The sequence below is a fragment of the Aethalodelphis obliquidens genome, unplaced genomic scaffold (assembly GCF_003676395.1).
Source record: "Aethalodelphis obliquidens isolate GAN/ISIS:26980383/991018 unplaced genomic scaffold, ASM367639v1 scaffold31, whole genome shotgun sequence".
Classification (NCBI taxonomy): Eukaryota; Metazoa; Chordata; class Mammalia; order Artiodactyla; family Delphinidae; genus Aethalodelphis; species Aethalodelphis obliquidens.
The window spans coordinates 3336750-3363395 of record NW_020837975.1 but is presented as its reverse complement, the minus strand read 5'-3'; the positions used below and the strand labels follow the sequence as shown (position 1 = coordinate 3363395).

Genomic DNA, 26646 nt, shown 5'->3' with positions numbered 1-26646 from the left:
GGCTGGTGGAGAAAAAGGCATATAGCATGTCCTTACCTCTAATTTATCATTTTGCCATTCTATTATTAATTCCTTCTTGATATAAGATAATTGAGAAAGTGTCATGCTAACATTATTCCTCAATCCAGTTTCTGCAGCTAATGTCAAAGATGATTTATTCCACAAGAAACCAGTTATTTTTAAAAAGCAAATTTAACCCAAAACAGAGATGTGAAACTTGCATTGCTTGTGTATTTCCTTTCATGTGGTGGTCTTTGGTACTCACCCAGAAAAAAATAAAAGAATGGGGACTAATTTAGTTTGTGGCCATTGCAATCCTCAAAATCTGGTGGAAGGTGTGTGACCATTAAAATAAGAGCCTTTGTGAAAGTGCCTTGCACAGCTCTAGAAACAGAAGGAGAGATCCAGAAAAGTTAGCTAGTCTGCTGCCACCAAAGAATGGGAGTTTTAACGGTTCTTTACTCGTACGATTTGTTTCAGGATACACTCTTTTCAAATAATGTTATTTTTTAATTTGTACCACTATGGTTTGGCATTATAATTTAGGCAGAGTGAATTATTTTTTAACTGCTTGAAACAACACATATTGATTATTTCATAATTTCTGGGGCCAGAAGTCTGGGCATGGCTTTACTGAGTTCTCTGTGTAGGGTCTTTTTTTTTTTTTTTTTGCTGTACACGGGCCTCTCACTGTTGTGGCCTCTCCCATTGCGGAGCACAGGCTCTGGACGTGCAGGCTCAGCGGCCATGGCTCACGGGCCCAGCCGCTCTGCGGCATGTGGGATCTTCCCGGACTGGGGCACGAATCCGTGTCCCCTGCATCAGCAGGCAGACTCTCAACCACTGCGCCACCAGGGAAGCCCCTGTGTAGGGTCTTATAAGGTGCTGATTGGGAGGTCTGCTGGGCTGTGTTCTTATCTAGAGGCTTGACTGCAGAAGTATCTTCGTCCACATTCACTCACTTTGTTGGCAGAATTTGTTTCATTGCCACCAATGGCTACTTACTTCATCAAGCCAGCAAGGAAATTCCCCAGAGCAAGCAGGCTCTAAGTGGAGCTTTTCATAATGTAACATCATTACAGGAGTGACATCTGTTGATTAGAAGCAAGTTATAGGTCCTGGGCACACTCAAAGGTAGGGGTTTATGAAAAGGCTGGAGCACCAGGAGGTGGTGGCCACTTTCAATTCTGCCTGGCACAATTATTGTCACATATCCCTGTAAGGGTTGCTATTTTGCTTTGCTTCCAGCAATGTATGAAAATGCCTGTTTACTCACAGCCTTGCCAAGCAGACTGTACTATCAAGCTTTTGAACTTTTGCCAACCTAATGGGTGGGTTATTATATCTTAGCATGGTTTCAATTTGTATTTGTCTTATTATGAGTGAAGTTGAACATCTTCATACATTTAAGAGCCATTTTACATCTTTTTGGTTTTGAGAATTATATATTCATGTCTTTTTCCCTCTCATCTATGTACTTATTTTTTTGAAATATAGTTGATTTACAATATTATATTAATTTCAAGTGTACAGCATAGTGATTCAATATTTTTATAGTTTATACTCTTTAAAGTTATACAAATTTTATAAAGTTATACAAAATAACAGCTATATTTCCTGTGCTGTACAATATATCCTTGTTGCTTGTCTACTTTACACAGAGTATTTTGCATCTATTAATCCCTTACCCATAACTTGCCCCTCCTCTCTTCCTTCTTCCCACTGGTAACCACTAGTTTGTTCTCTATGTCTGTGAGTCTGTTTCTGTTTTGTTATATATTCTTTTATTTTATTTTTTTAGATTCCACATAAAAGTGATAACATATAGTGTTTGTCTTCCTCTGCCTTATTTCCCTAAGCATAATACACTCTAGGTCCATCTACATTGTTGCAAATGGCAGAATTTCATTCTTTTTTATGACTGAGTAATATTCCATTGTGTATATACACCACATCTTCTTTATCCATTCATCTGTTGATGGACATTTGGGTTGCTTCTATATCTTAGCTATTGTAAATAGTGCTGCTATGAACACCAGGGTGCATATATCTTTTTGAATTAGTGTTTTAACTTATTCAGATATATACCCAGGAGTGGAACTACTGGGTCACATGGTAATTTTATTTTTAGTTTTTTGAGAAGCCTCCATACTGTTTTCCAAAGTGGCTGTATCAGTTTACATTCCCACCAACAGTGTACAAGTGTTCCTTTTTCTCCACATATTCTCCAACATTTGTTATTTGTGTTCTTTTTGATGATAGCCGTTCTGACAGATATGAGGTGATATCTCATTGTGATTTTGATCTGCATTAGTCTAACAGTGATGTTGAGCATTTTTCATGTGCCTGCTGTCCATCTGTATGTCTTCTTTGGAGAAATGTCTATTCAGATCTTCTGTCCATTTTTTAATTGGGTTTTTTTTTTATATTGAGTTGTATGAGCTGTTTATATATTTGAGATATTTATCCCTTGTACATCATATCATTTGTAAATATTTTCTCTCACTCAATAGGTTGCCTTTTCACTTTGTTGAGGGTTTCCTGTGCTGTGCAATAGCTTTTAAGTTTAATTAGTTCCCATTTGTTTATTTTTACTTTTTTTTTTTTTTTTTTTTGCCTTAGAAGACAGATCCAAAAATTATTGCTATGATTTATGTCAAAGAGAGTTCTGCCTACGCTCTCTTCTAGAAGTTTTGTGGTTTCAGGTCTTACACTTAGGTCTTTAATTCATTCTGAGTTAATTTTGTATATGGTGTTAGAGAGTGGTCTAATTATATTCTTTTACATGTAGCTGTCTAGTTATCCCAGCACCATTTATTGAAGAGACTCTCTTTTCTCCATTGTAAATTCTTGATTCCTTTGACCATAGGAGTGTGGGTTTATTTATGGGCTCTCAGTTCTGTTCCATTTATCGGTATGTCTGTTTTTGTGGCAGTGCCATGCAGTTTTGATTACTGTAACTTTGTAGTGTAGTCTGAAGTCAGGGAGTGTGATACCTCCAGCTTTGTTCTTTTTTCTCAAGGTAATCTTGGCAATTCAAGGAACTTTGTGGTTCCATATAAATTTTAGGATTATTTGTTCTGCTTCTGTGAAAAATCTCATGGGTATTTTGATAGCGATTGCATTAAATTTGCAGATTGCTTTGGGTAGTATAGATATTTTAACAATATTCATACTTCCAATCCAAGAACATGGAATATCTTTCCATTTCTTTGTGTCATCTTCATTTTCTTTCATCAATGTTTTATAGCTTTTGGAATATAATTCTTTCACCTCCTTGGATAAGTTTAGTCCTAGGCATTTTATTTTGTTTGGTATAACTTTAAATGGGATTTTTGCTTGGTTCCTCTTTCTGCTAGTTCATTATTAGTACACAGAAAAGCAACAGACTTTTTATGCATCAATCCTGAATCCTGCAACTTTACTGAATTTATTTATTAGTTCTAATAGCTTTTTGGTGGAGACTTGTGGGTTTTCTCTATATAGTATCATGTCATCTGGAAATAGTGACAGTTTTACTTCTTCCCTTCCAATTTAGATGCTTTTTATTTCTTTTCTTTTTTTTTTTCTGATTGCTATGGCTAGGACTTCCAATACTATGTTGAATAGAAGTGGTGTGAGTGGGTATCCTTGTCTTGTTCCTGATTTTAGCAGGAAGGCTTTCAGCTTTTCACTGTTAGTATTATTTTGGCTGTGGGTTTGTCATAAATGTCCTTTATTATGTTGAGATATATTCCCTCTATATTCATGTTGATGAGAGGGTTTTTTACTATGAATGGATGTTGAATTTTGTCAAATGCTTTTTCTGCATCTATTGAGATGATCATATGATTTTTGTCTTTCCTTTTGTTAAGATGGTGTATCATATTGATTGATATGTATATGTTGAAGCTTCCTGTGACCCTGGAATACATCCAACTTGATCATAGTGTATGATCATTTTTATGTATTGTTGAATACAGTTTACTAATATTTTGTTGAGGATATATGCATCTACATTCATCAAAGATATTAGCCTGTAAATTTTTTTTTTTTTTGTAGTGACTGTCTGATTTTAGCATCAGGGTAATGGTGGCCTCATAGAATGAATTTGGGAGTGTTACCTCCTCTTCAAATTTCTGGAATAGTTTGAGAAGGATAGGTATAAATTCTTCTGTATATGTTTGCTAAAATTCCCTAGGGAAGTCATCCAGTCCTAGGCTTTTGTCTACTGGAAGTTTCTTTTTTTTTATTACAGATTCAATTTTACTTCTAGTGATCAGTCTGTTCAAATCATCTACTTCTTCTGACTCAGTCTTGAGAGACTGTACGTTTTAGAAATTTATCCATTTCTTCTACGTTGTCCAATTTATTGGTGTATAATTGTTCATAGTATTGTCTTATGATTTTTCTCTCTCTGTGAGTTGTTATTTCACCTTTCCTTTCTTATTTTGTTTATTTGGATCCTCTCCTTGTTGGTGAGCCTGGCTAAAGATTTATCAGTTTTCTTTATCTTGTTTCCATTGATGTTTTCTGGGATTTTCTCTTTCTTTCTTCTTCTTTTTTTCATCTCTATTTTATTTGTTTCCTCTTGATCTTTTTTATTTCCTTCTTTTTGCTAACTTTGGGCTTTATTTGTCCTTCTTTTTCTTATCCTTCTAGGTGGTAGATTAGGTTGCTTATTTGAGATTTTTCTTGCTTATTGAGGAAGGCCTATATAGCTATGAATTTCCCTCTCAGCTGCTTTTGTTGCATCCCATATCTTTTGGAAAGTTTTGTTTCCATTTTCATTTGTCTCAAGGTAAATATTTTCTGATTTTCTCTTTGATTTATTCATTGATCCGTTGGTTTTTTAGTAGAAAGTTTGGTCTCTCTGTGTTTGTGTTTTTCCCATTTTCTTTCTGTAATTGATTTTTCGTTTCATACTATTGTGGACAGAAAAATTGCTTGATGCAATTTCTATCCTCTTAAATTTGTTGAGATTTGTTTTGTGGCCTAGCATGTGATCTACCCTAGAGAAGATTCCATGTGCACTTGAAAACAGTGTGTATTCTGATGTTTTTAGATGGAATGTCCTATAGATATCTATTACGTATAGTGGTTTATGGTGTCTTTTAAGACCAGTGTTGTTTTATTGATTTTCTGTCTGAATGATCTTACATTGATGCAATTGGTGAGTTAAAGTCCCCTAATATTGTTGTATTATTGTCACTTTCTCCCTTTATCTCTCTTAATATTTCCATGTAAGAAGGATATAAAGATTCAGAAAGTGATAGTGGTAGAAGACATTCAAAGAAGTCTTGACATGTCTATAATTGGAGTCCTTAGATGTAAACAAAAACAATGTAATAGAATGTCTATTTAAAACTATAATCCAAGAGAACAGTCCAGAATTAATAGTCCTGAATCTACTTATTGACAGGATTTGGGATAACTGAAATTCTTAATTCTGAGACACAACTTATACTATTAAACTTTAAACATAAAGTATTTTTTTTAACACTGTGGGCTTTCATACAAAAAGACATAGCCACTTACAAGGGAAAGACAATTACGTTGGTCTCAGAAACATACAGGACAGCAATGAAGCAACATTTCAAAGAAATTCAGAGAAAAGCAGTGAAAAGCAGCAGATAAGGGTTTAAAGGGATAATGGCAATGGCAAAATAGTGACAGTCAGGCTGTTTTTAAAGTAACAAGAATATAGAAAAACATGTTAAAATATAAGAATTCAGAGAATACTGTATTCACAAGCCCTTCCTAAGGAATATACCAGAGGAGAAGTTTCATCCAGCCCAAATGATGACCATGGGATATTGGTGAAGGTGCTGCTGATGAACACTGAATATATTAATTGCAAATTTGAAACAAAGGTGAGGAAAGAGTGGAAAAATAGTTTATAAATATTATATGATCTGACAAAGTAAAAGTATGATTAAATAATTAAGAAGAAAATAGAGTAAATTGATTAATTGCCACATAGATGATAGGGTATCATTTAAAGTTAACAAAACAAATAATATATGCCTAAGTAAGGCAAAGGGGGCATAAAGGAACTCTAAAATGTATTCTTTATAGACTACTAAAGGTATTAGTATAAAGACCATTAGTAGTTAACACTGCTATATAGTATACTTGAAAGTTGTTGAGAGTAGATCGAGAGTTCTCATCACAAGAAAAAAATTTTTTTTCTATATTTTTGTATCTATATGAGTTGATGCATGTTCACCAAACATTGTGGTAAACATCTCACAATATGAAACTTAGTGCTGTGTCAATTATCTCAATAAAACTGCAAGAAAAAAAAGACCACTGAGAAAAATATACAAATTTTCCTAAATCCCAAAGAAAATAAAAGGAAAAAATAATAGATCACATTAAGAAGTATAGTAAATACAGCATAATGCACAGAGTAAGTATAATAAAATTATAACATAATCATTATGCAGACATAAGACCAATCCTATCAGTCAATAATAAAAATATTTCAGATTGCTTTAGAAAGGAAAGACCAATTCTATGCTTGATAGAAGAGAAACAACTACAAAAAAGTGATTCAAAAAGCTTAAAGCTACATGACAGCAGGATGGGCATTGTTTCTGCAAACAATCCAAATAATCAGAAAGGAGGAATGTAATCCTGGTAAAGACAAGGCAGAATTCAAGCTAAAAATTATTAAAGGAGACAAAAATGACATTTTATAATGCTAAAGCCACAATTCAAAATGAAGTTATAACAGTTGCAAATAACTATGCAACAAACAATATAAAATCCGTCATGAAACAGAAGATGGAAGGAGAAGTAGATGGAAATGCATTAAGAGGGACACTAACAAATCACACTCTGTCCAAAGCACGTCAAACAAACCAGAAATTAAGTATACAGATGATCTCAAAAAGATAGTCAGTGAAATAGGTCTAATGAATGGGTACTGAGTTTCACATCTCAAAATAGAGATTCACCTTCTCATATGCACAGGGAACACTCCTGAAAACTGATAGTTTTAAGTTATAGTTCAAAGACTAAAATTATCGTTATAATAGTTATAGTTATAGTAGTTATAATAGTTATAATAGTTCAAAGACCAAAATTCAATAAATCCCATAAAGAAGAAATTATACAAATAATATTTTCTGATGCAGTGTAAGAAGACCAGAAATTGATAACAGAATCAAAATTAAATGCCTCTCAACCTAAAAAAAACTTTTTTTTAACTTTTAAATAACTCTTGGAAAAACAAATATAAAACCAAAACTGCAAAAATTCTAAAAAATAATATTAATGGAAACATTACACATTAAAATCAAGGGGGTATAACTGGAGTAATGATCAGAAAAAAAATTATAATTTAAATACTAAGAGCAAAAAATAGTGAAAGAATGATAATAAATAAATTTAATTCCCAATTATGAAATATAGAAAAAATATAAGAAAAAAAGATAGAAAGAATATAGATTAACAAGTTTAAAAAACTGGAAATATCAATGAAGTTACTAATTAAATTACAATATTTGATCTTTAAATAAAAACCAACATAGTAGAGAAACCAAAAGCTTACATAATCACACAAAAAAGAGTAGAAAGGGAAAGTATAAATATTCAAAGAAACAACAGAATAATCATTGAAACAGAAAACTTTTTAAAAATCATGAGAGGAATTTGCATAATTTGATAGAAATCACTTGAAAAATCCAGATGGAATGGCTAATTTTCTAAGAATATGAAGTTTATTATCATTGCTTAAGCCAAGAAATTTTCATGTAAGAGATAAGAGGAAGTTATCAAGGAAAAAGCTCAACAAAAAAGCACCAGGCCCAGATGAAGGAAAAACCCTGTAGTGTTTGATTTCAACTGTAACTACCAATAATAAGTCATTATTACAAAATATATAATATCAGGAATGAAAGATAGGACATTACAAATCCTACATCAAAAGGACAAGAATAATGCAACATTATAAACAAAATATGGCAACAAATTTGAAAATTGAATGAAATGGACTATATCCTTGAAAGGTACAAATTACCAAAACTTAATTGAGAAGAAAGAAAAACTCTAAATAGACCAATATTTAGCAATGGAATTGAATTAGTAATTAAAATCTTCCTCACACCCACAAAGCCCAGGTCCAAATGGCTTCACTAATGAATTGTACCGTATAAGGAAGAAATGATACCAATTCTATAAAAACTCTTTCAGAAAATAGAAGATAGTATTATTTTGATATCAAAGCCATACAAAAATATCACAAGAAAACTAATGACCATATATCTCATGAACATAGACACAAAAGTCTTTTAAAAAAATATTTACAAATTGAATCCAACAATATGTAAGATTAATAATATAAGATGAACAATTGGGGTTTATCCCAATAATGCAAGTTTGACATAACATACAAAAATCAGTGTTATACATCATATTAAGGAAATAAGGGAGGAAAACTATATAATCAACTCAATAAATGTAAACAAGGTTTTTGATGAATTTCAACACCTAGTCATAATTAAAAAGAAAAAAAAAATGCTCGAGAGAGTAGTAATAAAAAGGAATTTCCTCAACTTGATGTAGGGTTTCTATGTAAAACCAGCAAGTAACACTGCTGAAAGACTGAACGTTCTCCACCTTGTCAGAAACCAAGGCAAGAAAGTACATTCTCACCACTTCTACTCAATATTGTATTGGAGGGCTGGGTCCGTGCAATAAAACTACTAAAATAAAGTCATATCAATATAAATTGGTATAGTAGAAGAAAACTGTCTTGATTTGCAGACAGTATGATCATCTATGCAGAAAAGCCTAAGGAATTTACAAAGAAAGTTGCAGGAACTGATAAACAGATTTAGTAATATTGCAGGATATATGATCAATATGCCAAAACAAATTGTATTTTCATATGCTAGCAACAAACAAAAATAAATTAAAAATAAGCTATTCGTAAGAGTATAAAAAATAAAATACTCAGGTATTAAGTTAACAAAAGACATACAAGACATGTACACTGAAAACCACATAACATTGCTGAGGTAAATTAAAGAAAACCAACATAAGTGGAATGATATGCTGTGTTGATACTTCCCCATCTTGAATAGGGGCTGGATTTGTAGACTCGATTCCAAATGGAATGTGGAAAGGAAAAAGCAGTAACTTCACAGTGGAGAAACCTGACAAATATATTTGGCCCTTGAACAACATAGGTTTGAACTACAGGGGTCCACTTATATGCGTTTTTTTTTCAACAATAAATAGTATAGTACCGCGTGATCCCTGGTTGGTTGAATCCAAGGATTCGGATCCATGGATACAGAGGAACCACATATACAGAGGGCCAACTTTAAATTATACTAGGATTTTCAACTGTGGGGAGGGTCAGTGGCCCTGACCCCCACGTTGTTCATGGGTAAACTGAACATGGATAATACCATAACCAAGGGACCAAGGTTAACATACCAATGATCAGATATGTGGATAGTATTTACTCTCTAATATGATGAGAAGGGCACTGACCTTTGTGTTATCCTTCTCTGCCACTCCCAAAATAATTCCATAATTATTAATTAATAATTGTCTAATCAGACAAACCCAAATTGAGTGACATTCTACAGAAAACGTAACACTCTGCAAAACTATCAAAGTCATAAAAAGTAAGAAAAGACTGATCATCACAGATTAGAGGAGACTAAGGAGGCACGACAAAAAAAAATGCGATGTGGTGTATCCTGGATTGGATCCTGGAACTGCAAAAGGGCATTAGAGGCAAAACTGATGAAATCCAAATAAAGTATGGAGTTCCATTTACAGCAATTTGACAATATTGATTTCTTACTTTTGACAAATGCATCATAGTAATATAAGACGTTAACATCAGGAGAAACTGGGTAAGGTGTATAAGGAAACGTCTCTGTACTATTTATCTACAACTTTTCAGTAAATCTAAAAGTATTCCACACTAAAAAGTTTCTTTAACAAGTTTCAGAAGGCGTTTTTGGTAAGAAAATTTCAAGCTGATACTAAAGCTTATATGAAATTTATATCGACCTAGACTATTACAATTTTAAAAAGTAAAACAAATTTAGATGCTTATACTAACTGATTCCCAGACTTAATTTAAAGTTATGATAATCAAGACAGTGTGTTGTTGACAAAACGATAGAGGTATAGATGAGTAGAACAAAATCAAGAGTCCAAAAATAGGTTCACACGTATATTGATTAATTGATACTTGGCAAAAATGCTCACGTAATTCAATGGGAAATGATAGTCTCTTCAATAATTTGTGCTGGAAAAAACAGGTCTCCAAAAGGGGAAAAAAAAGAACCTTAACTTTTACCTCACACCATACATAGAAATTAAAATCATCAAAATGGATCATAGAGCTAAATTCGTAAGCTAAGATGACACAGTTTTAGAAAATATGATGTTCTATATGTGCGTTTAGAAAATTTGAAAATATTTTCTTTTAGAAGAAAAGATACGAGAAAATCTCTGCCCCTAAGTTAGGTAAAGATTAAATAGAACACAAAAGGCATGAACCGAAAAATATTTTAAGAAGTTAGACTTCATCCAGAGTAAAAACTTCTTCCCATCAAAAGATACCATTAAGAAAGAAAGGCAATCCAAAGGTCGGGAGATCATATTCACAAATACATATCTGATAAAGGACCAATATCCAGAATATACAAAGAACTCTTACAATTCATCAATAAGAAGACAGACCACCCAAAGTTTTTTAAAATGGTCGAGTGTTTTGAATAGATACTTCACAAAAGAAGATATACAAATGGCCAACAAGCCCATAAAAAGATGTCAACACTGTCAGTCATCAGAAAAATGCAAACTGAAACCACATGAGATGCCATTATGTACCAACTAAAATAGCTAAAATACAAAATATTAAGTGTTGGCAGGTTGTGGTAAAACCGGAATTCTCTTGAATTGCTGATGGCAATAGAGAAGAATGAAACCACTTTGGAAAATAGATAGGAAATTTCTTAGGAAGTTAAATATGCATACACTCACCATACAATCCAGCAATTCTACTAGGTATCAACCCAAGAGAAATGAAAACTTGTTCAACTCAGATGTGCATAAGAATATTCATATCAACATTATTCATAAATGCCAAATATAGGAATTCAAATGTTCATCAGCTGATAGATGAAGAAACCAACTGTCATATATCCATACGACTAAATACAGTATGATTATATTTAATTGACATTGTGAGAATGGTAAAACTATAGTGACAGAAAGCAGAGTCCCCAAAATTGCATGAGACAATTCCTTTGAATGAATGAATCAATTAATCAATCCCCATCCCTCCCTGTCCCTCGCCCTTTCCCTCACCAGCACCCCCTTACCCCTCTATATATAAAATATATATATATATATACACACATGAAAATATAAATATTTATTTTGATATATATGGTATATAAATATACATTTATATATTGACAAATACATTATAAATAATGTAAATACACACACACACATACACACATCCTATTAGTTTTGTTTCTCTGGAGCAACCCTGACGAATACACAACCAAATGCAGTGCACAAATCTTGATTGTATCAGGTGAAAAAATAGCTATTTAGAACAATTTTTAAACAATTAGAAAAATTTGAATATGGGCTTATATTAGAAAATAGTGTTGTATTGATTTTAAATCTCTTGGGCATCATGATGGAATTAAAGTATTCTTAGGAGATATAAGCTAAAGTGTTTAGGAGAGAAATGCACAGTGTCTCATTTACTTTCCAGTGGCTCAACAAAAAAAAATTATAGAAATAAATGTTCATATATTTATAAGGTTCAATTTTCTGTAGGACTGAAAAATTCCAAAACAAAAATCTGGGTGGGAGGAAGAAAATAGATTTTAATACGGTCAGAGAAAATTAGGTATGATTCATTATCCAAAGATTCCAAAAAGGAAATATAAACTGTGGACTATCCAGACAAGAATAGTATTCAGTACTAAGAAGAAATGAGCTATCAAGTCATGAAAAGACATGGAGAAGGCATCCCTGGTGGCACAGTGGTTAAGAATCCGCCTGCCAACACAGGGGACACGGGTTCAAGCCCTGATCCGGGAAGATCCCACATGCAGTGGAGCAACTAAGCCCGTGTGCCACAACTGCTGAGCCTGAGCTCTAGAGCCCGCGAGCCACAACTACTGAGCCCATGTGCCACAACTACTGAAGCCTGCACACCTAGAGCCCATGCTCCACAACAAGAGAAGCTACCGCATTGAGAAGCCAGTGCACCGCAACGAAGAGTAGCCCCCACTCGACGCAACTAGAGAGAGCCCACACACAGCAACAAAGACCCAACGCAGCCAAAAATAAATAAATAAATAAATTTATGTTTTTTAATATAATAATAATAAGAGAGAGGAAGGAAATTTTTGGAGGTGACAGATATGTTTATGGCATTGATTGCAGTAATGGCTCACTGCATATACTTACATACAAACTCACCAAATTGCCTACATTAAATATGTACAGGTTTTTGTATGTCAATCATACCTCAATAAAGTGTTTTTTTAAAAAAAGCTCAAAAAGGCACCTTAAGTCTATGTTCAAATCAAAAAATAGGCAGTAAACGAATTCCTTATTGAACACTTATTCCTTTATCTTACTCTGTCTCTACCATACCATTCTAAGTAGGTAACATTTACTCCATTTTTGAAATGGAGAAAACTGAAGGTCAAAGAATTTGACATACGACATACAGCTAGTTAGAAAAAGTCATTGAGAGGTGGAATTCCAACTCGCTTCTATTCTCTAAACTCTACCACCCCAAAAAATGTATAATCTCATTTCTTGGGGTACAGGGCCTTTTAACAACAGAAGACAAAGAAAAATTAAATTAGACGAATCCCTAATCTTCAGGTAAGGAGAAGAATCTGTGTTCTCTAACATAGAGAAACTATATTATAAGCTCCATGAGAGTTTTGTTTTCTTCTATATGTCCAGCACCTAATAAATATCAATAAATATCTGTTTAATCAACAAACAAATGGGAAATAAAATACAAGACCAGTGAAACATAATTAACAACAACACATGACTAAGCTCTTGAAAATGGGCCCCCATATTTTACATTCAGGAAGTACTATCTATAATCTTTAAGGAATCATTGATATTTGGAGAACTTTCATAACCTTTAAGTGAAAAAATGGACAATGTTTCCAAAGGAAGGGAAAACATCTATAGACCAAGAAAATTTGGACTGAATTTCTGAGCAAGTTTGGCCTTCAAAGTGCTGACCATTAGGAAAAATGATGACATCTCTAAATCCAATGCTTGATCAAGTGGTCTCGGTGGTTGATGGATTTACACAAATTCTCTCCTTAGGGATCAAAAAAAACAAAAACAAAACAACGTACAATAGGACAATGATGTGGATTGTTGGCTCATTCTAGATACACTGACTTGAATACATATACCTACCTGATGTCTTTTTATTTAATAAGCCACACTATAGAAAGCCTGTTTCTATCTGATAATTGACCCAAAAAAGTTTCTTTATGTAAGAATAAGATGATGTTAACCCACCATTGTAAGGGCATGTGCCTTTGAGTTTTTTCAGGACTGGTGAGTAATTGGCACTTTTGCTGTTCTTCTTGCTCTAATTCTCCCATATTCACACCACACAAGTTGTCAGGGTTAAAGTTGAAATTGTTAGGGTTAAGGGTTCCGTCCCTACTCTCTGAAAAAGAATGTAATCCCTTGGGAGACACAGCCAAGTACTTCTGCCTCTAATCCACCAAACAAACCCATCTGAATGGCTCATCAAAGAAGCTCAACCTTCTAATATCCTAGGATTTCATTTCCAACACAGAAGAATTCATGATAGACTCAATATAAATTTAGAATCATTTTAAAATTACACTAAAACAACTTTTAGTTCATTCATTTTATACCAATGTCATACATTTAAAAAGTCTAATATCTGTACATTTTTCTCATATTCACTCACAAGTTACAGAAATCTTTTTTTTTTTTTTTGTAAATACCTTGTAACCAGGGCTACCCATTAATCCATCCTTTCCATGTCTTCCTGGTTCTCCCTGAAAAAATAAATACAAGTATTTTAATATATTTTTTGCGCTAATTTTTCTTTTTAAAAGAAGATAGTAGAGGTTACATTTTATTTAAAGTAAAATACTTAAGAACTTTTACTGTCAAACTCACAGCACGTCCAGGAAGGCCAGGAAAACCAGCATTCCCCTTTTCACCTTTTGCACCCTGTATTAAAAACAAAAATTTTAACCCTGGAGTTAAAATTCCAACTCGAACTTACATAGGAAAGTAAGCTAACTTCCTTATGGAGTGACAGAATTCATAGAACCACAGCTTGCATTGACCCTGCAGCTTTCAGCAAAGCATTATTTTACCAGGACACGTGACATTGAGGATAAGATGGATGCAGAATTACAAGCATCTAAACACAGAAACCACTACTTGGCAAAAGTAAAAAGCAATGAGCATCTTAAATATAAAGAGACTAAACATTTCCTTCAATGTGAAAAAATAGGATTCTCAATGGATACTGTTAAGGAGCTATCACTTCCAAGGAATCTCTCTGTAAATATTTTTAAAGTTCAGAAGGCTCAATAACACAAAGTATTCTTATAGAATACCATGCATAACAGTCAACAGTTATTTTTCCATTGTTCTGGATAAATCCCCTGAGAAAGGTGAACAAAGCTAATTGCTACAACAGTGGGCTGGGACTGAAATTCAAATCTTCTATTTCCATTGTATTGAAAGTTCAATATGGATACTTTGTTTTGGGATCTATACTTCCCTTTTTGCCGTAAAATCCAGGTGATCCTTTATCTCCCTTGGGACCCATTTCACCCTAAAAGATAAAAATATAAATCCTGAATTTTAGAGAAATTAATATTTTAATTTCTCTAAAATTAATATTTCACTTATATATTAAACAAAAAACAATTCCAATTATAAACAACAGAGTTTAATATGCCCACATCAAAATAAAATAGAAATAAATTATTTAAAGTTTGTTTAAAAAAGTCCTATTTCCCAGGCTTTATAACCAAAAGCAAGGAAAAAACAGGGCATTTGTTACTATAACAGGACCTTATAGTAAAAGGTTTATAGTTAAGAGAATTTCTATATAATGAAAACTACTCATCAATTTTTAAATACTATAAGATTTATGGCTGAAAATTTTAAAGGAAATTTGTAAAAGCTTTATGTAAACTATGATTATTAATCTTAACCCAGTCATTTACTTTAATATACTTTAATTTATATATCAACACTTATTTATAACCCATTTATAACATAAAGTACTTTCAATTTGAAATAAAATATGGCATTGCTTAATTTTAAGAAGAACAGATTTCTTCAACCTTTGATCCTGGCATTCCATGAAGCCCAGGAAAACCAGGAAGTCCACGGTCACCCTGAAAATAAAACAAATTAATTAAAGAAAACACATGTCAGTCTAAAAAAAAATCAACATATATTCTTCCACCTCATTCTTGTCAAAATTCATTGGAAATAAATCTGCAAACTGTTCAGTGCACATCTACATTAAAACCCTATCCCTGTGAAAGACCAATCCTCATTTATCAGGGTTTCATTTATAATCAGAGAAGGAAAGTATTTTGGGCCAGGGGAATCTCATCAGCAATGCTGACTCCACCCTTAGAGAGTAGCCACCTATTCTAAAAATATTTAGGCTCTTACAGTGGCAAGGCCTAGGAGTTAAAAGAAATGATCAAGTGCCAAGACTCTGTGGAGAGAGCCATCCTCTGAGGTCCCAGCTCAGTGAGGACAAACCCTGAGCTGAAGGTCTCAAAACACTCTAGGATTCTGTGGAATTTTCTTCCAATTGCTGATCTTAGGAAATTGCTCATAGTAGGTATCTATCCAGATGAGTTTATGAAGAGGAAAGGCCATCTCTCCAAAGGAAGAGAGATGGAGAAAATCACAACAGCTTGATATTTAGTGGACATCGTTTTAAGACTTATTTCTGTGGGACATACTGGGTGCTATTGCCTTAGATTCAAAAATCTTAATTGTCAAGAAACAGTTAAGGAAGCCCAATGGCTGGCACAGCAAGATTTGGGTCAGTTCACTACTATTTAGGCAAATTAAGACATTACCTACAAACAATTCATGATCTTTTTAGCTTGTCTGGTAGGGAGAGAAGAGGATGTGACCAGTTATTTATGATGGATGTAATTCTTAGAAATCTTAATTTAATGAGGGTTATTTATCCACATGTTTTAAAGAGTGACACAGTTATTCAAGGTATAGAACCCTTCAAAGGCAACATTACTACTCCATTTTCAGTTTCCAGCACTATCTAATAAATTAATGGTGAAAGAACCACCTGTGCTAACTCAGGCTGAATTGAGATGAGCAGGTGAAGGCCAGGTAGACTAAGATACACCTTGATAAGATGGAACTTAGCTGGGCAATGAGTACTTAATAAAAGTACAGAAGAAAGGGGCAAAGCAGGATTCCCTTTAAGGATGAACCAAGTCCCAGCTAAGACTTCCCTTCTCTGGCTACAGTTTATAGAAGACACCATCTTCAAACTTTATTTTCCTGGAGATAAGATAAACTCATCTCAGATGAACTGAAAAGACCAGGAGCATCAACCCACATTGGAACCAAAAAAATATATAATCTGGACAAAGCTACCCACATAGTCATAAGCAAGATTTTTAAGTAAAATAAAAGGAACAGCATCCATGTTAACATACAGCAATGAAATGGGGGAGGGGCAGAGAAATTTAGCAAAATGCTTGGGGAATACTAAGACAATACCTACAAAATACAAAACACGAGAAAGTGTGACCCAAACACAATACACTCAGTCAAGTTGTGTCCAAGGTTTAAAAGTAATGGGTAGCAAATAAGCGGTAAATTTTAGCCAACATCTATCTACAATAGGCACATAACATGAAAGACAAAAAAATGCTCTTGTGTTGGCCATTGAGCCATTGGATCATCAGTTACTGCAGTAAAACTTAGCCTAAGTTAATTAATATAAAAATTGGTATACTAGGAAAAAAAAGGCTGCCAAACAATAACATTAAAAAATACATTTGGCAATGGCTTTGGGACTAGGTAGTGGGCAGTGAAAAATAATTTTTGGAGGTTGGAAATACAATGATTCATGGAATCATTGATTTTATGATTTTGGTGAAAAATTGATTTAAAAAACTTTGCTTTTAATAAACTGCAAAGGCAAATAATGCCTCCAATAAACATAGCTAAAGAACTGAGAAAAAAAGAATGTTGGTATCATGAATCAATTAGTGTTGGCTGTATTTGACAAGGTAACTATAAAAGAGATGAGCTCAGAAAAGAATCGGCCAGTTTGCAAGTCATAGTTAGAAGGCATAGACCAAGTCCCCAGATACTGGGATTGGGAGGATACACCTTTTTTTTCTCACCTCTGACAGGTAAATAATGAAACTGGAGAAGGCCTTTAAAAGAAGTTCAGTTGAAGGACCAATCAAGAGTGTGGCCATAAACACCATTCTCAAATTCTCTAAATCAGTTAAGGTGGGTCCAAAACATTCTCTCAAGATGGACATAGTGGCTCAAGAAAGAGAAATTATTAATCACTAATTAATTAATGTAGAAAGGGCCATGACTAAAACAGGACTGTGGATGATGTTACTGGCTGGAATCAAAAGTCAAAGATACAAAATTACAAATATGTATTTTGCTGTTGAGAGAATTATTCTTCCAAAAGAGCCACAAACCTGGACTAAAAGAGATTGTGACTGTTTGAAATTTAAAAACAATGTTGCCCAGTATTACCACTATTTTTAATGTTTTTCTAGCCAGTTTTGACTAGCCTATGAGTTTAGACAAAATATAAAAATAAGAAAGGTAAATCCTAGAAGGAAGAAAACAAATTATCTTTATTTATGATTACATGTCTAATATGCCAACATACCTAATACCCTGAAATAATTAGTATGAGAAATCAGTTAATTGCTGTCTTAAAAATTAATATACAAAATAGTTTTTATATTTATAAACAATAACCAATATAAAAATAGATTAAAGTAAAAGTTCCACTTATAACAGGACCAAAACAGATAAAAATTCCTACATATAAACTTAGGTAATGTTGAGAACCAATAAAAAATAAAATTTTAATATTATTCCACTGAGTTTTAAGTTTGAAATAAAAAGAAAGACAAATCATAATCTTGAATAGGAAAATTCAGTATTGAAATTATGTCAGTGCTTCTAAAACTAATCCATAAATTCAAAGAAATCCTAATTAAAACATAAATAGGAATTCCCAAAAAAATTTGAAGAAAAGATACTGAGCTTTATCTGCAAAAATAAACATGTAAGAATAGCCAAGAAAATTTTGATCATAAAGAATAATAAGGAAGGACTAGGCCTGCCAGTATTAAATCATATTATGAAGTGACAATAATTAAAACTGCTTGGCAGTGGAGAAGATATAGACAGGTAAATGGAACAGAAGGGAAAGCCAAAAACAGCAGACCCAAATGAGAATGGAAATTTAGTGATAATGATGGTTTTTCAAATAAATGAGAAAAAAAGTGAAATTTCAAAAATACTGTTTAGCAACTGGCTATCCTTTTAGGAGAAGAAAGGGGAAAATATGAATACTCATCTAACTTTACTCCAAATATCAAAAATTTTAAGATTAAAATATAAAATAATAAAAATTCCAAAACTTAAAGCAGGAGTAATTATATTCAAAATGTTAGAATGTTGAACCTTTCTATACAGATACAAACATAGGAGAAAAGAAGTAAAACTTTATATATATATATATATATATATATATATATATAGTTAAAATTTCTGTATGTCTAAAATTCTAAAACCCAAATCAAAACACATAAGCCAGAAAAAAATATTTTCACACAATTTATGACATGCACATAAAAATCAATTTTTAAAAAGATGAACAGCCCAGTAGGAAAAAATAAAGGATACAAATAAAAAGCAAATTACAGAGAAGTAACAATATTTTCAAAAATCATATGACAGGTACTTTATACCTTATTCACTAATAAATGATTGCAAATCAAACCAGTACCATTTTTAACATATATTGATGAAAATCAGAAATTTAATGAAATTCAGTGCTGATAAGGGTGTGAAGAAAGATATTTCACACACTTGTTGGGGGAGTACACACTTTCTGGAAGGTAAATAGGCAATTTGCCTCAAAATTTAATTATGAACTTAACGCTTTGATTCTCTAATCAGTTCCACTTCTGGGAAATTTTCCTGTGGTTATACTCAGAGAAAGTTACTGAGAAATATATACAAAGATGTTCATACAGTCTTGTTGATAATACACACACGCACACGCGCACGTGCGCACACACACACACACACACACACACACACACACACACAGTATGGTAAGGAACCACAGCCTCCCTAAGTTAGAGGCTTCTTAAACTGGGTAAGAACAGCCCCTATAAGTCTGTATCTATGTTTAACCTTCGGTTTACAATTTCTTTCATGAAGCCTTTTTGAATTTTCAACTTTCCTCTCAACTCCTAGAGTTTTATTCAACTCTCATCTTTGGCACTTAACATTTACTCTCTTAAAATAGTTACTTTGTATATGTTTTGTGCTTTATTAGACACCAATCTCTTTGAAAAAAAATCCGTTCTTGATGCATTCTTATTTCGTCTTAGTAGACATGATTATTATTTATCAATATTCAGATTCTCTCTACTTCTAAGCATATGGGGAGGCGGAGGGAATCATGCTTTCCTGACTCTTGAAGTTGGTGTGGTTTACAAAATTTGCTCTAGCTAATTAAAGATGAATGGAAGTGGTTTATGAGCCACTCTTTGATTCTCTAGGGACCTGCTACTGTAATTAGTTAAAATCTAGAGGGTGAAACTTTTGTTAGCCTGAGTCTGCTAATAAGTGTGCAGTTTGATGAGCAATAAGCCTTTTTTGTTTTAAGGCATTGGCATTTGGCATTTGTGTGTTATTGCAACATAACCTACTCTATCCTAGCTGATGTCTCGCTTGTGATTAATGATAATTTACTGAATATGCAAATAATTTCATTTTCTAAAATATAGTAAACACTCTTGAGTCCTCCAAGAAAATTCCAATAAAAAAATTGTTTTGAGGAGTCACACTCTTGATTCCCACTGAGTTTACAAGAGATTAGAATAAAAGAGAATCCAAGATTTGCAGTAAGTTGGTTCCATTTTCCCCAGGTTGCCTCGAAGCTTCCTGACTGATAACAAGACTTTGATGAGCCTGCCAATCTCACAGGTTGATCTAGAGTCTCAGTCTCCAAAGTTACATCAAGATTATTTATTTGAGTAGCAAGAGAATATGAAAACTAATATTTTAAAAATCTCATTCTTTCAAAATTTCTCAGTGTGTCTGTGTTTTCAATGCACATAATCCTTTATTCAGTAGCACAGCATATAATTCATACATATATATGGGACTACATGCCCCAAAGACTTTCACTGCGAAGATTTTGCAGTTTAAAAGTTTGATAATCTACAATCTACAGGGAACTATCCCTCCTCCCTTGAGAGAGTTTTTTTTTCTTTCTTAAAGCCTTTATTTTTGAGACATGGAGGAAACATCTCACAGGTACACATGCAAAAGTAAGACTATGAATCCACTATCATGGCACAATCAGTTCAAACCATCACTCATCTAGCCAACCTCCTCCTCCCTCCCCTCCTCCCCGCCTTCTTCCCCCCTCTCCTCCCCCTCCTCTCCCTCTTCCCTCCCCCTCCCCTCCCCCTCCTCCTCAGCTGCTCACAGGCATTGGGCCTTCTCATGGTGCAGGCATAGAGCAAAAGAGGAGGAAATCACATATTAAAAACAATTCTGGCCAAAGCAGAAAAATATGGTGAAAAGAAAGGAAAAGAAAGCCAGACTGAGATACAGACATTTTATTTCAACCCCTGATCCTTGAGTAACTTCAGACAGATGACTGAAGTTCCTCATTTCTCAGTTTCAAAACTGTACAATAGGGTTCATTTACTTTACAATTAATGTAAAACGGGCAGAGCATGACTTACTCTACTAACCTCATAGGACTTTTTGTGAGGATGGCATGTGATAGGCAATGCATGTGGATAATATCCACACAAGACATGTCTAAAATAAAACAGAAAAACGTACACACAACAGGAAACACCTTCAGCACCCAACATGTCAAAAGCCTTACACATCTTCCTGTTCCTTCTCTTCTCATTTAAAAACCACTAAGTGTCACACAGGACCAGGACAAATAATGATTTCCTGGGAAGTGTTTAAATCTACTAAAATGTTCCCTCTCTAACCCCTTGGGTTTGGGCATCACCATTGGACTACTCAGGTCTAGGAAAAAAGTAGATTCCTAAGCTCCTAATATACGGTCCCTGCCACAGTTTATCAATGACCATAAAACAGAGCACACCCAAAATGAAGATGAGAAATAAGAGTTTAGAACCAAGATGAAGCATCCTGTAAAAATTCAATAAAAGTTGTAAGGTTCCCAATGATGCCAGAAGAGAAAAAGGAAACAGGGCAGAAAGCAGCAGAGCAGCCAAGAAATGAGGCAGGACATAGAATGAATGGTTCATCACCATAAACTGAGATGTTGAATCCATTATAGGGCCCTAAAAGAAAAGAGGCTGAAAGATCAGAAAACAATCAAAACTTTGCAAAAACATCCACAGAAGTAGTGAAAACCTGAGCACACACAGATCAGCACCACATGGACAGACAGAGGGATGCTCAACCAAGCCTGACTTTAGAAAACATTTTGGGAGGCCCTGCTGCTTTGGAAGAAAAGCCTCTGAGGAAAGGAGGTAGGAAAGAAGGAAAATGTGGTACCACTCCTTCCATAAGAAGGAGGGAAAGTTTTCTGAAAAATTCCTGCTTGTAACAATTTCACAATTTCTCCAGATTCAGATGAAACAAAATATTTATTAGAAAAAAAGAGTGTGTAGATATGTATTTAATAATATTTTATTATTTATTATGTGAATTATACCATTAATTATACCAATATATCAATTATTGCCATGCTTATCACAAATATGTATATATATTTGACACATACATTTAAACTCATATACATTTATATTTAATAATATTACAATAAAAAACTCAAGGGAGGAGAGGAAGATGTGGTACATATACAATGGAATACTACTTAGCCATAAAAAAGAATGAAATAATGCCATTTGTAGCAACACTAGAGATGATCATACTAAGTGAAGTAAGAGAAAGACAGATATCATATGATATCACTTATACTTGGAATCTAAAATATGACACAAATGAACTTATCTATGAAACAGAAACAGACTCACAGACATAGAGAGCAGACTTGTGGTTGCCAAGCGGGGTGGGGCAGGAAGGGGTTGGGAGTTTGGGATTAGCAGATGCAAACTATTATGCAGAGAATGGATAAACAGCAAGGTCCTACTGTAGAGCTTAGGGAACTATATTGAATACCTTGTGATAAATCATAATGGAAAAGAATATGAGAAAGACTGTATATGTGTATATATATATGTATGTGTGTGTGTGTGTGTGTGTGTGTGTGTGTGTATAACTGAGTCACTTTGCTGTACAGCAAAAATTAACACAACATTGTAAATCAACTATGTTTCAATAAAATAAATTTTTTAACATCTTTATTGGAGTATAATTGCTTTACAATGGTGTGTTAGTTTCTGCTGTATAACAAAGTGAATCAGCTATACATATACATATATCCCCATATCTCCTCCCTCTTGTGTCTCCCTCCTACCCTCCCTACCCCACCCCTCTAGGTGGTCACAAAGCACCGAGCTGATCTCCCTGTTCTATGTGGATGCTTCCCACTAGCTATCTATTTTACATTGGTAGTGTATATATGTCCATGCCACTCTCTCACTTCTTCCCAGCTTACCCTTCCCCCTCCCCGTGTCCTCAAGTCCATTCTCTATGTCTGCGTCCTTAGGACAGGAATAAAATAAATTTTTTAAAAAAGAAAGAAAAAACTAGTGACACAGAAGAGAGGGGCTAATGAATAACACAAAGTAATGGAGAAGGATGAGACCCAGAGCACAGAGGAGGGCTGGACATTATACATGGACAGTTCATCCATATTAACAAAAGAGAGGGTAGAATATAGGTACACACACAGCAAAGAGGGTAAGTGGGGTGGGAAGAGGTTTAGGGAATTCCTGTCTGATTGCTTCATAAGGGGCACTTCAACACTGTGAGAAACAATACGGGATAAACGAAAGATATTTTCGGAAACATTTACAAATCGCCATCATCAACATCATCATCATCACTAACTTACAGTGTTTAATTTTGGCCAGGTACATGCATGATTTTATTTAGTCTTTACAGCAAGGCTATGAAGAAATACTTATAGTCCCACTTTCTAGATTTGGGAAACCAGGTTTAAAGAGATTAAGAAGTATGACTAGGAAGGTTAAGCAGTCTGAAATCAGGGCACAGCCTGGAACCTGTCACTGCATTAAGCCTCCCCATCCTGCAAAACACACACACATAACCCCGTGTTTGGGTCATTGTGCTGTCAGAAAGATACATGGGTAGATTACTCTCTCTATTCGAGAAATAAGAGAAAGATGGCCACTTTCCTAAGTTAGTTCTATTTCTCCCTCTTATGTCATTACTGGCTTTGTTTTATTTTTTTTTTGTCTTCAGGAACTCTGCAAGAAATAAAGCCACTAGCATGTTAAATTTTTTACATATTATTCCCTAATAACACTTTTCAGCTTGGTCCTTTATTACTGTTCTCTCAACATATATATTGGAGTTCCTTGATTATGACCAACTATGTAATAGATATCGCTATAACATCACTTCAGCTTTTGCCTTTCAAAGTGCAGATAATGGGGTTTATTCATGTAAGAAAGGCTCGCTCATTACATGATACTCTGTTCTGGATGCTGAGAGCAATGGGACAGTGAGATCTTGAAAGGACAATTCAAATGTTTAACACTCTAATGAAGAAACTAAACAAATGTATAATTGGTTCCATAAGGATACCTTAGATAGAATTAATATATTTTATTTCTTAAACCCAGAGAAACCAAGTGATGAGTTGGTACAAATCTGGCTAGATTAAAAAAATTATTAATACTTCCTGTGTCTCCAGAATTGCATTGCCATAGAAAGTTTCATACTCAATTACAAAACCCATATAACCAATTAGAAATACTCAATTAGAAAACCCATAAAAACCAACCCAGCTTAATGTAAGTTTTAACAAAATATATTTCTCCACACGATTTAAATATATTAGGTTTCCTTAAAGCTGAGGAAGTTCTTTGAAGTACTTAAAGTATTTCTTAGAGTCCAAGGAATATCTCTAAAGCATGTTATAAAATGAGTTACCAATTGAAGACAATTTGGTGGATAAAGGGTCCTTTTAATTTTGTAAATTCAGGGGAAAAAAAAACCCCTGCAAAATCTATACACATTCTGTTTTCTGATATGTGAGGAACAAAGGTTACAGTCAGCAAGAAAGTGAATATAATTATAATTATCTTAAGTGGAAACTCCTATGGGAGTTTCAGTGGAAATCCACAAAATGGAAATTATTCTGGGAAAATATCCTAACAGAGAACATTATGGTGTGGAACAATCCCCTAAAGGCCATGGGTTATGCCTGGAAAAACTGCCCTGAGTAATCACAAGTCAAGGCCATCTCCAGGGTATGTTTTCAACCTTCCCATTTCTGAAAATTAACAAATTGTATTCTAGAGGAACACCCAAGGAAACGCCTCTAACTAACTCACTAAATTATTGTAGCTCTAAATAAAGAAATCCCTGCAGCCAGAAAGAATGTTAGGAGGGAATTTAGAGGCAGCATGTGGTGATTTTAGGCCCACAATGACTGTGTCAATCAGAGCTGACACCCAAACAATGAACTTCAGAAAACGACACTGAATGAAATCACTACTGGTCTGAAAACAAAGAACTTTACATAAACATACATCTTATTCACCTTCTTTAATAGAATGTGTGGCTTTGTAAAAGTCATCCACTACTATTTTAAACACAGTGCAATGACCCAAAACAATACAGCAGTTACCTTAAGATGTGACTAATAGAAGTATTGTTCTTTTTAAAAAATTTTTGTTTTATTGAAGTATAGTTGATTTACAATGTTGTGTTAGTTTCTGGTGTATGTCAAAGTGATTTTATATATATATATATATATATATATATATATATATATATATATACTTCTTTTTCATATTCTTTTCAGTTTGGTTTATCACAGGATATTGAATATAGTTCCCTGTGCTATTCAGTAGGACCTTGCTGTTTATCCATCCTATATGTAATAGTTTGCATCTGCTAATCCCAAACTCCCAATCCATCCCTCTCTCCCTTGGCAACCACAAGTCTGTTCTCTATGTCTATGAGTCTGCTTCTATTTCATAGATTATTGTTCTTTACTTTTAAATAAGGTATTTTACTCCAATTCTTTTAAGATAAATGAATAAAAATCCTCCTTTTTATTTTGGGTCTCTAAAACCCAAGTCAGCACAAAAACAAATAAATGTATTAACCCATCCACTCCTAAATACACTTATTCATACATGCATACTTTTATATATTCCCCACATCCCCAAATCAGGCTACTTGTGAGAATGTTAAAGAAACAGCAACAATCTTGTAGACTAGAATGTGGGTGAGGTGCCTGGTATGTGGTCTCCTAGGAACAGGTATCCACACCTTCCTAGTGGAATCCCCCATTCTCCTAGAGGAGGTTGGAGGTCTCTCATGATACCTCCAGAACATACAAATATAAGACATCTCCATTCCTGTGGGCCTGGCGTTCTCTTCAGCACCTCTTAAGATGCACCTCCATCATTTTAAATAGGCAGAGATTGCCAGTGGCTAAAAAGATTCATAGAGGCCCAGGGCCATTGAGGAGAAAAGAGGATTTTGTACCACTTCCTCCAGAGTTCTATCAATTATTGCTGTTGTTCTGCCTTCCCTGGCTCTCCCCACATTATAGAGCTGTCCTGACATTCCATCTTCTCTGTTTCTTTTCCAGACACTAACCCTTCTGTTTGCTCTAACATTTCTTGCCCATGACACATGCCAGCCCATCCCATGTGACATCCCAACCACAACCTCGCTCCTTGATAAGCAAAACAGAACAACAAAACAACAGGCATTTATTTAAGGAAAACCCTGTACCAGGGACCACACTAAGTATTTTTCATATATTATCGCATTTAATCCTTACAACAAATCTGTAAAGAAATCCCCACTGAGTCAATGTAGAAAATAAGATTCAAAGACATCAAGTCACGTGCCAAGATCAAACAGTTTGAAAGCAGTAGACCCATCATAAGATCTTCCAGGGGTCCATCCAGAGATGGTACTTGAGCAGCTACAATTTTCTATAACCAGCATAAGCAACCAGAAAAACATAAAATAGACAGAGCCCAGATCAGTGTTTCTCAAGTGTGAATTCTGTGCACACTATTTTTAAAAGGCAATCATTTTGCAAGAATTGGAGCTAGAAAATTAGTTCAGGTTTTTATCAAGAGCAAACAGAAGGCCTTCAAAGAACATAGAAATAAGACTGTGCTTTAGGAATTAAGCTAACAAATCATCATGGGGATTCGAGCAAATTCC

General features: G+C 34.1%; 1 protein-coding gene across 2 annotated transcripts in view; it reads right to left on the bottom strand.

Moving 5' to 3' along the window:
- The window catches only part of COL21A1 (collagen type XXI alpha 1 chain), a 186122-nt gene that overhangs the window by 51962 nt on the left and 107514 nt on the right, over positions 1-26646 (bottom strand). For both annotated transcript variants that reach the window (XM_027126885.1, XM_027126886.1), the window contains 4 exons: positions 15369-15422; positions 14798-14851; positions 14182-14235; positions 14004-14057 (listed from right to left, as the gene is read on the bottom strand). In XM_027126885.1, coding sequence (XP_026982686.1) covers positions 14004-14057; positions 14182-14235; positions 14798-14851; positions 15369-15422 — 216 coding nt within the window. The remainder of the gene's footprint in view (positions 1-14003; positions 14058-14181; positions 14236-14797; positions 14852-15368; positions 15423-26646) is intronic.